At 58.6% G+C, this 12,714-nt stretch overlaps 1 protein-coding gene and 1 non-coding gene across 2 annotated transcripts in view; both read left to right on the top strand.

The window, feature by feature from the left end:
- Positions 1-12,714, top strand: part of CUNH16orf74 (chromosome unknown C16orf74 homolog) — a 43,576-nt gene that overhangs the window by 12,767 nt on the left and 18,095 nt on the right. Inside the window, exon 3 of the mRNA XM_019412999.2 lies at positions 10,637-10,682. Within this exon, the coding sequence (XP_019268544.2) occupies positions 10,655-10,682 (28 nt within the window). The 5' untranslated portion in view covers positions 10,637-10,654. The remainder of the gene's footprint in view (positions 1-10,636; positions 10,683-12,714) is intronic.
- TRNAE-CUC (transfer RNA glutamic acid (anticodon CUC)) lies at positions 1,525-1,597 on the top strand. The gene has a single exon. It is a non-coding gene; the product is annotated as a tRNA-Glu (tRNA).

Below are 12,714 nucleotides of genomic sequence, written 5' to 3'. Positions count from 1 at the left end.
CGGGTGGGGGGTGTGTCCGCGCGTGGCCGCCTCTGGCCCCCCACTCTCCAGCCGACACCCCGCGCTGTCACGAGTTCCTCGGGAATGGGCCAGACCGCCATTCCTCAGAGCTGGAAAGGAGCCCAGCCGGGGGTGGGGGCAGGAGGCCTCGAGAGGAACCATTTCCCCTCGATCGAGTATTTCAAACTATATTATTTATGAGCCGCCTCACTTAGGGGCCCCCTCGGCTCCCAGGGCATCAAAGCAGGTTTGCAACCGCAAAGGGCGACCAGTGTGAACGCACGCGCGCCTTCTCCGGGCAGGCAGAGCTCAGCGGAACCCGGGGAGGCTCTCATTAAGGGAGACCCGCAGCTCCGCTCGCTCGGCCGCGTGGGGGGCGGGGTCAAGGGCGGTCGGACTGTCCCGCGGCGCCGGGCTCTGGGGCCTGGGTGGAACCCATAGCAGGGTCAGCCTGTGCCGGCTGAGCAGCCAGAGGGGAGATGGAAGGCAGCGGGGTGAAGGCACTTCTGAGATCGTGCAGCCTTTGTGGGACGAACGCCCCACTTTACAGATGAGGAAGCTGAGGCTCAGAGAGGCGCGGCTGGACTGGCAGGCCCTGGTGTTTCCTGCCCAGCCCCCAAGGATCCCTGCACCAGCCCTCCCACTTACCGTGTCCAGGCCACACCCACCTTGGGTTCTTCGTCCCCACCCTGGGTACCGGTTCCTCCGGATGGATGGCAGGGTGGGAGGGAGGGAGGGAAGCAGTGTATTTATGGAAAGACTTAATCCCTCTGCAAGCCCCAAGGAGGCTGAAAGCTTCACCACCTAATCTCCTCTCCCTGGAAGCCCTTGCTGGTGGGGTGCAACTCAGTGGGCGCTGAGCCGGAGTTTAGGTCCCCTCTGAGGACTTGAGCCTGGAACTTGCCCTCAGCCGGCATGGAAAGAGAGCAGTGCTATTGAACATGGAGCGAGCCCCGCCGTCCCAGACCCCGTGGTGGGAGCTGGTCCCATCACCTGTGTTGTTCCTTCTCATCCTCTGACCGGATACTGGTGTTATCCCCATTTTACAGATGAGGACACAGAGGCTTGTGAAGGTCATGGGGCGGGAAAGAGGCAAGGCCAGGCCCCTGGGACCACCAAGTGCAACCCCCCCCCCCCACCCATTAAAATATTATCACGGTACAGTATACACAGCCACAGTCTTCCCTGGGAGCCAGGGCTGGTTCCTTGTCCCCCACAGGCAGTGCACATCGTTTACTTTTCTCTTTACACTGAAAACCTTCAGGAGGTGAGCTGGCAGGTACTCACTGCTGTGGGCTGGTAGTTTGTGGCTCCTGTCATCAAGGCTGCTGGAAAGAAACAATTGCATGGGGCGCCTGGGTGGCTCAGTCAGTTGAGCGTCCGGCTTCGGCTCAGGTCACGATCTCTGGTTTGTGAGTTCGAGCCCCACGTCGGGCTCTGTGCTGACAGCTCAGAGCCTGGAGCCTGCTTCAGATTCTGTGTCTCCCTCTCTCTCTCTCTCAAAAATAAACATAAAAATGGGGCGCCTGGCTAGCTCAGGTGGTAGAGCATGAGACTCTCGATCTCAGGGTTGTGAGTTCAAGCCCCATGTTGGGTATAGAGAGTACCTAAATATAAAATTTAAAAAAAAAACCAACATAAAAAAAATTTTTTTTAAACAAACAATTGCGTGTTTTGGGGGGCACCTGGCTGGCTCAGTCAGAAGAGCAAATGATTCTTGATCTCAAGGTTGTGAGTTCGAGCCCCACCATGGGTGTGGAGCTTACTTAAAAAAAAATGTTTTTAATTGCATGTTTTTTATTTTAATGATTATTTATTTTGAGAGAGAAAGGCAGGGAGAAAGGGAGAGAGAGAATCCCAAGCAGGCTCTGCACTGTCAGGGCAGAGCCTGACGTGGGGCTCAAACCCACGCACTGTGAGATCATGACCTGCCTGGGTCGAAATCAGGAATCGGATGCTCAGCTGACTAAGCCACCCAGGCGCCCTTTTAATCACATGTTTTAAAATTAACCCGTGGTTCATTAACCATTATCTTGACTTCTAACAGCATACTTATTATTTTGAAATAAACACTTTTATTGGCATATGACATTTGAAAAGGTACGCAAACCATAAGCATTGAACTTGACCACACAGAGGCCCGAGCAGGCAGTGGGCAAGTATTTTGCTCAAAGTTACACGGTCAATCACAGGGAAGCACCCTGTGCCGGGACAGAATAGTAGCTGGCAGTGTCAGTGTGTGCCCTGCCCCCCCATCCTCTCTCACTTGCTGCTGGCCCCTGGCAGCTGTCCCCGGGCTCTCTGTCCCCCGCGCTGTCTCTCGGAGAGGAGCTCACAGCCTCCTGCAGGCCCGCGGGCAAAGGCCAGGAGATGTTCATGTTTTGCACTCTGTGTACCAGGATGGGAGGCGTGTTAATGCTCGTAGCATCTGTTCCCGGCACAGACCCTCTGGCTGGAATTGCAGGAATTCTAAGCCTGTGACAAAAAGAAAGTGCCTTTTCTAAAGAAGGAAGAAAACCAAGATGTTCCCTGTGCCTACGGGGAGCCCAGCGTGCCCAGCCTGTTAGTATCTGCTCCTCTGTGTTTGCAACACGGACCCAGGTGTGGACAGCTTGCCCAGGTCCCCCCAACCCCCCACCCCCACTGGCTGGGAGCGGCACCTGGTTCCCTCCTGCCGTGGGCCCACCCACTTGGGCAGAGTGTCGCATTCCTCAGCTATGATGCTTCCCCCTTGCCCCCTCCCTGGGCTTCAGGTGAGGTCTTTGTTCAGGAGGCGCCACCTCGAGAGGGTTATTCTGATCTCTTCCGGGAGGTGGCTCTGCAGAGACCAGGGTCAGACTTCCAGCTGGACTCTGCCTTTCACTCACTTTCCCTCTCTGGGTCTCCGTGTCCTCATCTGGGAGACCCATGTTAGTTAGAACGACGGCCGCCTCTGTGTCGAGCTGCCGGCTCTCGCAAATAAGAATTCGGGATGCCCGTGGCTGCCTCTGTCGGTGGAGCGTGTGCCTCCTGATCTTGGGGTCACGAGTTCGAGCCCCACATTGGGGGTAGAGATTACTTAAAATCTTTTTTACTGTTACTGTTTTAATTTCATTTTTTTAAATTAAAAAGTGTTTTAATGTTTATTCACCTTTGAGAGAGAGAGAGAGAGAGAGAGAGCATGGGGAGGAGACGGGCAGAGAGAGGGAGACACAGAATCCGAAGCAGGCTCCAGGCTCTGAGCTGTCAGCACCGAGCCCGACGCGGGGCTCGAACCCAGGAGTCGCGAGATCGTGGCCTGAGCCGAAGTTGAACTTAACTGAATGAGCCACCCAGGCACCCCTATTTTTTATTTTTTTAATTTTAGAGAGAGGCAGAATTGCGAGCAGGGGAGAGGGGTAGGGAGAGAGAGAGAATTTTAAGCAGGTTCCATGCTCAGCACAGAGCCCAACACGGGGCTCAATCCCACTGCCCTGGGATGGTGACCCGAGCCGAAATAACAGATGCTCAATTGACTGAGTCACCCAGGTGCCCCCAAAATAAAATTTTTAAGGGGCACCTGGCTGGCTTAGTTGGTAGAGCATGGGACTCTTAATCCCAGCATTGTGAGTTCACGTCCCACATTGGATGTGGTGGCTCAGTCGGTTAAGCGTCCGACTTCGGCTCAGGTCATGATCTCACAGTTTTGTGGGTTCAAGCCCCGCGTCTGGCTCTGTGCTGACAGCTCTCAGAGCCTGGAGCCTGCTTTGGATTCTGTGTCTCTTGGCCTCTCCCCCACTCACGCTCTCTCTCTCAAAAATAAGCACTTTAAAAAAAGAAAAGACAATCTTTAAAAAAAACAAACAAACCAGGATGCCCAGTTAGTTTTCAATTGCAGATAAATGATGAAGGATTTTTAATATGAGTATGTCCCATGCCGTAATTGGACACTCTATATTTTATCAGGAACCGTTTATCTACGGCCACTTCCAACCCTAGACCTGTATGATTCACTCCAGAAAGATTTTATCTCCCCCTCTAGAGCCCGGCTTCTGAGCTGCAAAAGTAGGAACTGAAGGGAATCAGCAGACAGACCCCCAGGGGCCCAGCCTTCTAGAAGTAGGCACCTCCCCGCCTGCTCCGGCCCCCCAGCCAGCCGGCGCATCGCCTTAATTTTTTCTGCTCTGTGCAGAGAACAAACCGGTTGACTTTTCCCTTTGCAAACCCGTAGGTGAGCCGGCAGGCACTCACTGCTGTGGGCCGGTGGTAGTGTCTTGAAGGCTGCTGTGAAAACAGGCACAGACAACTTGGCCAAGCGTGTCCTTGCCCTGGAGATGCTCATGGTTTCAGAGAACGCCGTGTGGTGTGCAAAGAGCTGATCCCCATCTATCTTGATAGCGCAGAGGAGGGACAGGGCCCCCCCCACCCACCGCGGGAGGAAGGAAGTTTGTATCATTGCCTGTCCCTGTTGTGGCCGTTTGGCGTAGGGGGATTTTTATGCCTGGGTGCAAGAAAGAACCTGTTCTACTTCAAGCTGTTGTGCAAATAATTAACAATCTGATATTTCCAAGGGAACATAAACAGCCCGATTCAAGATGAAAGGGAGGTTTTTCACACTCCTGCAAAAGTGTGAAAGAGAGAACATTTATACCTAAACTAGCCTGACTGCACTTGGAGCCCAGGGGGGGACCCCTCCCGCTAGATCTCCTTTCTCCCATTAAATCGTTACTTTCTAAAAAATTGTAGGGGTTTTATTTACTTTTGAGAGGGAGACAGAGTGTAAGCGGGGGAGGGGCAGAGAGAGAAGGAGACACAGAATCCGAAGCAGGCCCCGAGCTGTCAGCACAGAGCCCGACGACACTGGGCTCGAACTCACCAGCTGTGAGATCAGGACCCGAGCCAAAGTCAGACGCTCAACCGACTGAGCCACCCGGGCGCCCCTGAGCGGAGTAATTTTTATAATCATCTCGGCTCACGAATTGGCTTTTTATTTATTTATTTATTAACGTTTATTTACTTTTGAGACAGAGAGACAGAGCATGAACGGGGGAAGGTCAGAGAGAGAGGGAGACACAGAATCTGAAACAGGCTCCAGGCTCTGAGCTGTCAGCTCAGAGCCCGACGCGGGGCTCGAACTCACGAACCGTGAGATCATGACCTGAGCCGAAGTCGGACGCTCGACCGACTGAGCCACCCAGGTGCCCCAAGACTTGGCTTTTTTAAAAGCTTTCGCTTGATATCAGTCAGCTGTCGTTGCCGTGAGAATGACCCTGAAGGCAGGCCTCCACTCACACAGGTGTAGAATCAAGCTTCAGCCCGTCCCACGAGGGGCCTCTCCCACGCAGCATCCGTGGCCTCTTCCGGGCTGGCCCTCCGCCCCCAGCCCCCACCCCCCACCCCAGAGGGAGTGGATCACCCCGGGGAGCACCTCCTCCTCTGGACCCAGCTCGGGATGCCCCGGGCAGTCTTCCAATGCAGTGCCCTCCCGGGACTGCTCCTTGACAGTGACTGACAGTGACAGTGGCCACCGTCCCTGCGGCTGGTGGCAGGATGCCTGTTTCACAGACCAGGACACAGAGCCTAGGGGGGCCGAACTTCAGAACCTCAGGCTCAGAGAGGGAAGTGCCTTGGCTGAGGTCACACAGCTCTTGGACCCCAGCTCTTCCTCGATCCCCAGGGCCACCCCCCACCTGCCGCCCACCTTCTGTCCTGTGGGGAGGGAGGAGCTGGACGAGGAGAGGCATGGCGGGACGCTGGGATGAGGAACGGCGCTTTGTGAACATTGTGCACCTGGGAATTCTAGAAAGCGGAGACACGACACCTAGGTGCCACCTCCGCCTGACCCTGGTGCAGCTTCTTGTCCTGTGTCCCCGCACCAGCTGGGGCCATGCCTGCTTCCCCTGCCTCTTGCCTCCTTTATCGGCTGTTCTTTCATCAACCTCCGTCCCTCCCCCCTCCCCACTTCCCTCCCCTTTCCCCCTCCCTCCCCCTCCTTCCCCTCCTCTTCCCCCCACCTCCCCTTTCCCCTCCCCCTTCCCCTTCTGTTCCCCCCTTATCCCCTCCCTCCATCCCACTCCTCTTCCTCTCCTCCCCCTCCCCCTTCCCCCTCCCTCCCACTTCCCCTCCCCCTTCCCCTCTGTCCCTCCTTATGCCCTCCCTCCATCCCACTCCTCTTCCTCTCCTCCCCCTCCCCCTTCCCCCTCCCTCCCACTTCCCCTCCCCCTTCCCCTCTGTCCCTCCTTATGCCCTCCCTCCATCCCACTCCTCTTCCTCTCCTCCCCCTCCCCCTTCCCCCTCCCTCCCACTTCCCCTCCCCCTTCCCCTCTGTCCCCCCCCTTATCCCCTCCCTCCATCCCACTCCTCTTCCTCTCCTCCCCCTCCCCCTTCCTTTCCTCCCTCCCTCCCTTCTTCCTTTCTTCCCCCTTTCCTCCATCCTTCCCTCCCTCTCCCCTCCCCACTTCCTCCCCTCCTTCCCTGCTCGGTGTTTTGAGGTGGTTATTTTTAAACTTACTTATTTTGAGAAAGAGAGAGAGGGAGAGAGAAGGAGCAGGGGAGGGGCCGAGAGAGATGGGGAGAGAAAATCCAAAGCAGGCTCTGTGCTGTCAGTGGGGAGCCCAGCGTGGGGCTCTATCTCATGAACCACGATATCATGACCTGAGCTGAAATCAAGAGTCGGACGCTGAGCCGACTGAGCCCCCCTGGCGTCCCAAGACGGGTATCTTTTAAGCTACAAGGCAGCTCTGGGACGACACCTGTCAATTCGAGGCAACTCTTAGGGAGGTGGTGCTCCCGGCACAGCATAACACAGCCTCCAGGCACCAGAGCACACCTCCCACTGCATCAGAGAAGTTTCTAGGAAAACGGGGTCCGATGCACAAAACTTCCCGTGCCACCGCTGGGGGGCAGCGGTGTTGGGCACAGGGGCTGCGGGACCCCTGTTGTCTCTGCCGTTTTCTTCCCTGGTTGACTCCTGGAAAGAGTTTCAGGCTTCCAGAAAAGTTGCAAGAACACCAGGTGCCCCTCATGCCCTTCCCCAGAGATGAACGTTTGGCCACATTCTGCCTCTGCACATACACATGCGTGTTTTGACTTTCCAGCTGTGCAAGCTGAGAGTTCAGTTGCAGGCGTGCTGGCCCTGGACCCTTGGGCGTGTGTGTCCTAGGGGCAGGAACCGTCTCTGACAGACTCGGTCCAGTGATAAAAATCAGAGAACTGAGCGTTGACCCCATACTGTTGCCTACAGATAATTGTCTTTTTTTTTTTTTTTTTTTTTTTTTTTTTACTCTTGTAGTGCTTTTCAAACAAACACAAAGGTACATAACGAATATTCCCACCTTTCAGTGTCGGCGCCCCTGCCCTGGTTGTGTCCTCCCCCTGCACCCACAGCACGGTGGTGGTTTTTCATCGCTTCCTCCAGGAAGACCTCCTCATAAACCATTGTCTAAACCCTGGGATGGGGGGAGGGGCGTCTGGGGGGTCAGCCTGTTGAGCACTGGCTCTTGATTTCAGCTCAGGTCATGATTTCAAACTTCGTGGTATCGAGCCCCGCGTCCAGTCGGGCTCTGCACTGTCCAGAGCCTGCTTGGGATTCTCTCTCTCTGTCTCTCTCTCTCTGCCCCTCCCCTGCTCCTGGTCTCCCTCTCTCTCTGCCCCTCCCCTCCTCCTGCTCTCTGCCCCTCCCCTGCTCCTGCTCTCTCTCTCTCTTCCCCTCCCCTGCTCCTTCTCTCTCTCTCTCTCTCTCTCTCTCTCTGACCCTCCCCTGCTCCTGCTCTCTCTCTCTTCCCCTCCCCTGCTCCTGCTCTCCCTCTCTCTTCCCCTCCCCTGCTCCTGCTCTCCCTCTCTCTTCCCCTCCCCTGCTCCTGCTCTCTCTCTCTGCCCCTCCCCTCCTCCTGCTCTCCCTCTCTCTCTGCCGCTCCCCTCCTCCTGCTCTCCCTCTCTCTGCCCCTCCCGTGCTCCTGCTCTCTCTCTCTTCCCCTCCCCTGCTCCTGGTCTCTCTCTCTCTCTCTGCCCCTCCCCTGCTCCTGCTCTCCCTCTCTCTCTGCCACTCCCCTCCTCCTGCTCTCCCTCTCTCTGCCCCTCCCTTGCTCCTGCTCTCTCTCTCTTCCCCTCCCCTGCTCCTGCTCTCTCTCTCTCAAAATAAATAAACAGTTTTTTAAAAAATAATAACCCCTGAGATGGGATGCACGTGCGATCTGTCGGGTGCACTGTGGCCACCACTTGAGGACCACCCAGAAGTGCACAGTGACATCAGTGGGGTGCACCATACAAAGCGTGATGTCACGCGGGCTGCTTACAGTGGCCAGCGTGGGCCCTGGCTGTATTTGCTCGTGAGCCTGACCTCAGGGCTGCAGACCCCTGGGCCGGAGACCCAGCCCCGGGGAGGGTGGGGAGAGACAGAGGGAAGGTCTAGGCCACCCCCCTGCCTACCACTCCCCCTCCCAGCCCTGTGGTTGGAAGTGTTGTCGCTCTAGGGCCCAAAGTGCCGTGTTTGAATCCTGACCCCGCCACTTGCTATCCATAAGACCTTGTGCAAACTAACCTCTCTGTGCCTGTGTTTCCTCCTCTGTGAGGTGGGGATGGTCCCAACCCCTAAGGGCTGTTGGGAGCATTAACTGACCAGGAATCTCGGTCCAGGAGCTCTGGTGGGTGCTGGGCACACAGTGAACGCTCCAGAAATAACACCCGTTATTCTCACGGGCTCTCTCTTCCCCCAGCCCAGCCCTTCCTCTCCCCCTGAGGAAGGACACCCTTTCCATGGCATTTCGTCCTGCACATTAGAATCCCCTGGGGAGCTTTTAAAAATCCCAGTGCCAGGCCCACACCCCAGGCCAATTACCCCGGAATCTCTGGGGTGAGACCCAGGCATCGGTATTTTGCTAAGTGCCCAGGCGATCTTGCTGGGCCCCGTGCCTCGGCAGCTGTGCTGAGCCTCCCCTGCGTCTTGCTTGGATACAGCCCCCAAGACTGCAGGCAGGATGGGTCCCGAGAGCTGGCATTTCTCATGAGCTCCCGGCGATCACTTGCCCCAGGCCTCTGGGCCAGGACCACACTCGGGACAGCACAGCCCTGGAGAAAGACCCCCTGCTGGAAACCAAGACCTGTCCTCTCTCTGGGACTGTCATAAACCACAGCAGCTGACACTTCTTGAGCTTGAGCCTTGTGCCCCCCTGATAACTCAGTTTTCCATGCTGCTCAGTGACACCTCCAAGAGCATCCTCCCCATTTTAAAGATGAGGAAAGTGAAGTCCAGGTTGGTTGAGGAACCTGCCTGTGGTCAGCTGGCTGAGCCAGGCCCCGGCCAAGTCAGAGATGCTCCACGGCAGTCTGTCCCTCCCCTGCCCTGTCTCCCTCCCTGCCACTTGTGTCCCCAGCCCATCCCCCAGCAGATGTCTCCAGGCCACCTCCTTCCTGCCTGTCCCACATACCCAGCCTGGATGAAATCAGAGCCCTCCCCTTGGGTCCCTCCAAGTCCCCCCCCCCCGCCCCCCCCATCTCCTGACCCTGCGTGTCTCCCGGACTTCCAGCCACTTCGCCACACCCTCACTGCCCCCCATCTTCCACGCTGAGACCCCACAATTTCTGGCCCAGAGCCAGCATCTCTGACCTTAACAGGCACACGACTCCCAGGGGGCCTTGTTAAAATACCGATTCATTTGGGTGTGCCCGAGATGCTGCATGACTGATAAGTTCCCAGGGGGGGACCAGCACAGCCCACGTCATGGACGCCTGGGGGACCCCAGCATTTCCTAGGCATCGGTGCCAGCCTCTGTGCAGGACGAGGAGATGATGGGCCCCCCTGCCGGCCCCCTCCATCCCTCTCCCCTCCCCAGCCTGGCACACAGGCAGCTCCCTGTGAAAGGAGGGATAAGCACCCCGCCCCCATCAACCCTCAGACACAAGGACCCTCAGAGGTGAAAACAAGAGCCTCGCCTTCCCTGGAAGGGCCTGCAAGCCTCACAGGCCCCTGGAGGGGCAGCCCCCGGGGTTGGAACCCCAGCTCCCCTCTCCTAGGAAGCTGGCTGGCCTCGGGCAGGGGACACCAGCTCTCTGAGCCTTGATTTCCACATCTGTCAATGGGGAAGTCGTAACACCTCCCGGGGTTGTTGCTGCGGAGTGTCAGGCGCATACATCGTCAGCTGCCCCCTGTTTTATCCATCAGTCGGCCGGCAGATCGTGAGAACACTTGGGACAGTTTTAACTCCCACGGACTAAGGCCCGGGTGCCTCAATCTGTTAGATCTCCAAAGCACACGCATTTATAAAGAGCGGCCGCACCATAACAGAAGGTGAGCCCATCACGGCGGGCTCAGGGCCACCTGCAGGCTGACCAAGGGTTCCCCCCGCCCGCCCTGCTGCTTCTGAAGCCAGCAGCCCCTTAACGGAAAGGCCAGGTGGCTTCGGTTCCGAAGGGCGGCCCGACCACACCCTCACCTCAGCTGCACCCCACGCTCCAGGACCTCCAGTATATTTAGCTCCGAGGCGCCTGAAAGCTTTTTCCGCCAGCATAGGCTCATCTTTGAGCAAACTCAGCCCAGATGCAGCCAGCACGCACCCTGACCTCGCCAGTCACCGGCGGTTTCTCTCCCCACTACTTCCTGTTGTGCACCCGTGGGGCTGCGGTGGGGGGGGGGCTTGGCCGCACATGGCCAGCACCCAGCAAGCCCCTTCTCTCTCTGCAGGCCTGCGGACGCGCCGCCATGGGGCTTAAGCTGTCCTGCCTGAAAGGTAAGGGGGGCGGCTCCCCCACCAGCTCTTCTGGGGCCCAGGGAGGTAGGGGCCGTGCAGGAATGAGACAGGAGAGAGCAGGAGGCACACCCCGGAGAGGGAGGGGGCACCGCCAGTCAAGGAAGCATCTGTACACAGCAGGTGCCTTATACATGCGGGCTGTGGCTCTCAGCACTCCTCCTTCCCTGCCACTGGCAGGAGAGGAACGTGGCCACGGTGCCCTTGGGCCTTGGCTTCTCCCTCAGGGGGACTAATCCCAACCGCGGAGAGTAAGGGAGGAAGAGCCGGGCACACACGGCGTTTTTGCTCTGCACCCCGTGGGCCTGGTGTCACCGGCATAGGGGTTTCGGCCTGCCGGGGCCCGGGGAAGGTCCTAGAAGGACACAGCGTCACGGTGGCACGTGGTAGGTGTTGGCAGAGGCAGTGCAGACATCTGTCCTGTGCCCTAGCCCCTGATGTCCAGCCACGGTCCACAGGGAGACCTCTCCCCTTGAAGCCCGTTATTCAGTGACAGACGCCTCCCAGCCTGAAACCTGGGGGTCGTTCTGATGGCCCCTCCCTCGCCCATGTGGGTGGCATGCCTCGCAGAGCTGACTCACCTCCTGGATGTTTTGGGGGTGTCCCCGGCCCCATCCCTTCGCCGCAGGAAGTCAGGGGTGTGGGAAGGCCCGGGCCAGGCAGAAGGGTCCCCCTGCCGGGATGGGTGAGCTCAGGAGTGCATCTGATTGGCCCCGCTTCGGGTATGGGCCCCGCCCCTTGACCAGGGGGTGGGGCATCTTGGTGGACAGTTTCTCTAAGACGCAGAGCAGGTGCGCGGCAGTGGTTCCCCTGGACACCAACAGGGTGTCGTTTGCAAAGTGGGGACGGGGATGCTGGAGAGGCGGAAGCAGCCCACCTCCCTCCAGGGCCGGGCCCCTCTGAGGCCGCAGGCTGAGCCCACGCAGGAGTGGGGGGGGGGGGCACCTGCTGAGCGCACACCTGGGGGGGGAGGGGCACCTGCTGAGCGCACACCTGGGGGGGAGGGGCACCTACTGAGCGCACACCTGGGGGGGGGGGGGGGAGGGCCAGCCGTCGCATCCAGACCCCGCCCTTGGAGCTCAAGGACCGTCATCCTTCAGGCTTCGCTGCGGGCCTCCCCAGCGCGGGGCACAGAGGAGGCATTCGGCGCCAGCTTATCGTTTTGGGTTTTAATCGTGGCAAAATGGACGTAACATAAAGTTCGCGCTCTTAACCATGTGTAAGCGGACAGTGAGGGCCGAGACATCAAGCGCACTCACGCTGTGTGCGGCCGAACCCCGCCTCCCCTTTGCGGACCGGAACTCTGCCCCCCGCCCGCTGCACACCCTCCCTCCCCGCCCCCTCTCCCAGCCCCGCCTGCCGCCGCCCTTCCTTCTGTCTCTGTGAAAGCGCTTACCCCGGGCACCCGCGCACCTCATCTGAGTGGGTGGTACAGTATCGGTCCTCTTGTGACTGGCCTGCTTGACTCAGCATGATGTGCTCAGGGCATGATGAGCATGATGTGCTCAGGCCCTCCTTTTTCAGGCGGAGTGAGAGTGCCTCGCGTGCAGAGGCCACGTTTGGGGTACCCACTCAGCCCCCCACGGTCCAGGGCTTTGGGTTGCCGTCCCAGCACATCTCTGACAAGTAAACCGAGGCCTTGGAGGAACCTCTGGGGCCCAAGCAGGGGAGGACGCCCGGGCGCTGGGGACCACACCGCCGCCCTCTCTCCCCTCCCCGGCAGGGCAGCAGGCCGAATGCTCCTGGCGCTGGGAGCCTTTCAAAGGGCCACCTCCAGCCTGGCCCCCGAGGAGCCACCTGCCGGGACAGGGGCAGTGCCATGGAGTGAGGTCTCAGACCTCGTGTATTTTTCACTGTAGCTCTTAGGGGCGAAGCCTGCCACCAGCCACACCAGCCTCTCACAGCCGTGATCCCTGGAGGCGGCAGGCCACTCGAGAGGGACAGGCAGCGGGGCAGGGGAAGCTGGGCACAGGACCCGCTCTCGGTGCTTCACCAACACCACCCAGGCCGTCCT

Source organism: Panthera pardus, unplaced genomic scaffold, assembly GCF_024362965.1.
Source record: "Panthera pardus isolate Hobbes unplaced genomic scaffold, ASM2436296v1 HiC_scaffold_19, whole genome shotgun sequence".
Lineage (NCBI taxonomy): Eukaryota > Metazoa > Chordata > Mammalia > Carnivora > Felidae > Panthera > Panthera pardus.
Note: the sequence above shows the minus strand (reverse complement) of the source record. Positions and strands in the feature narration are given on the sequence as shown.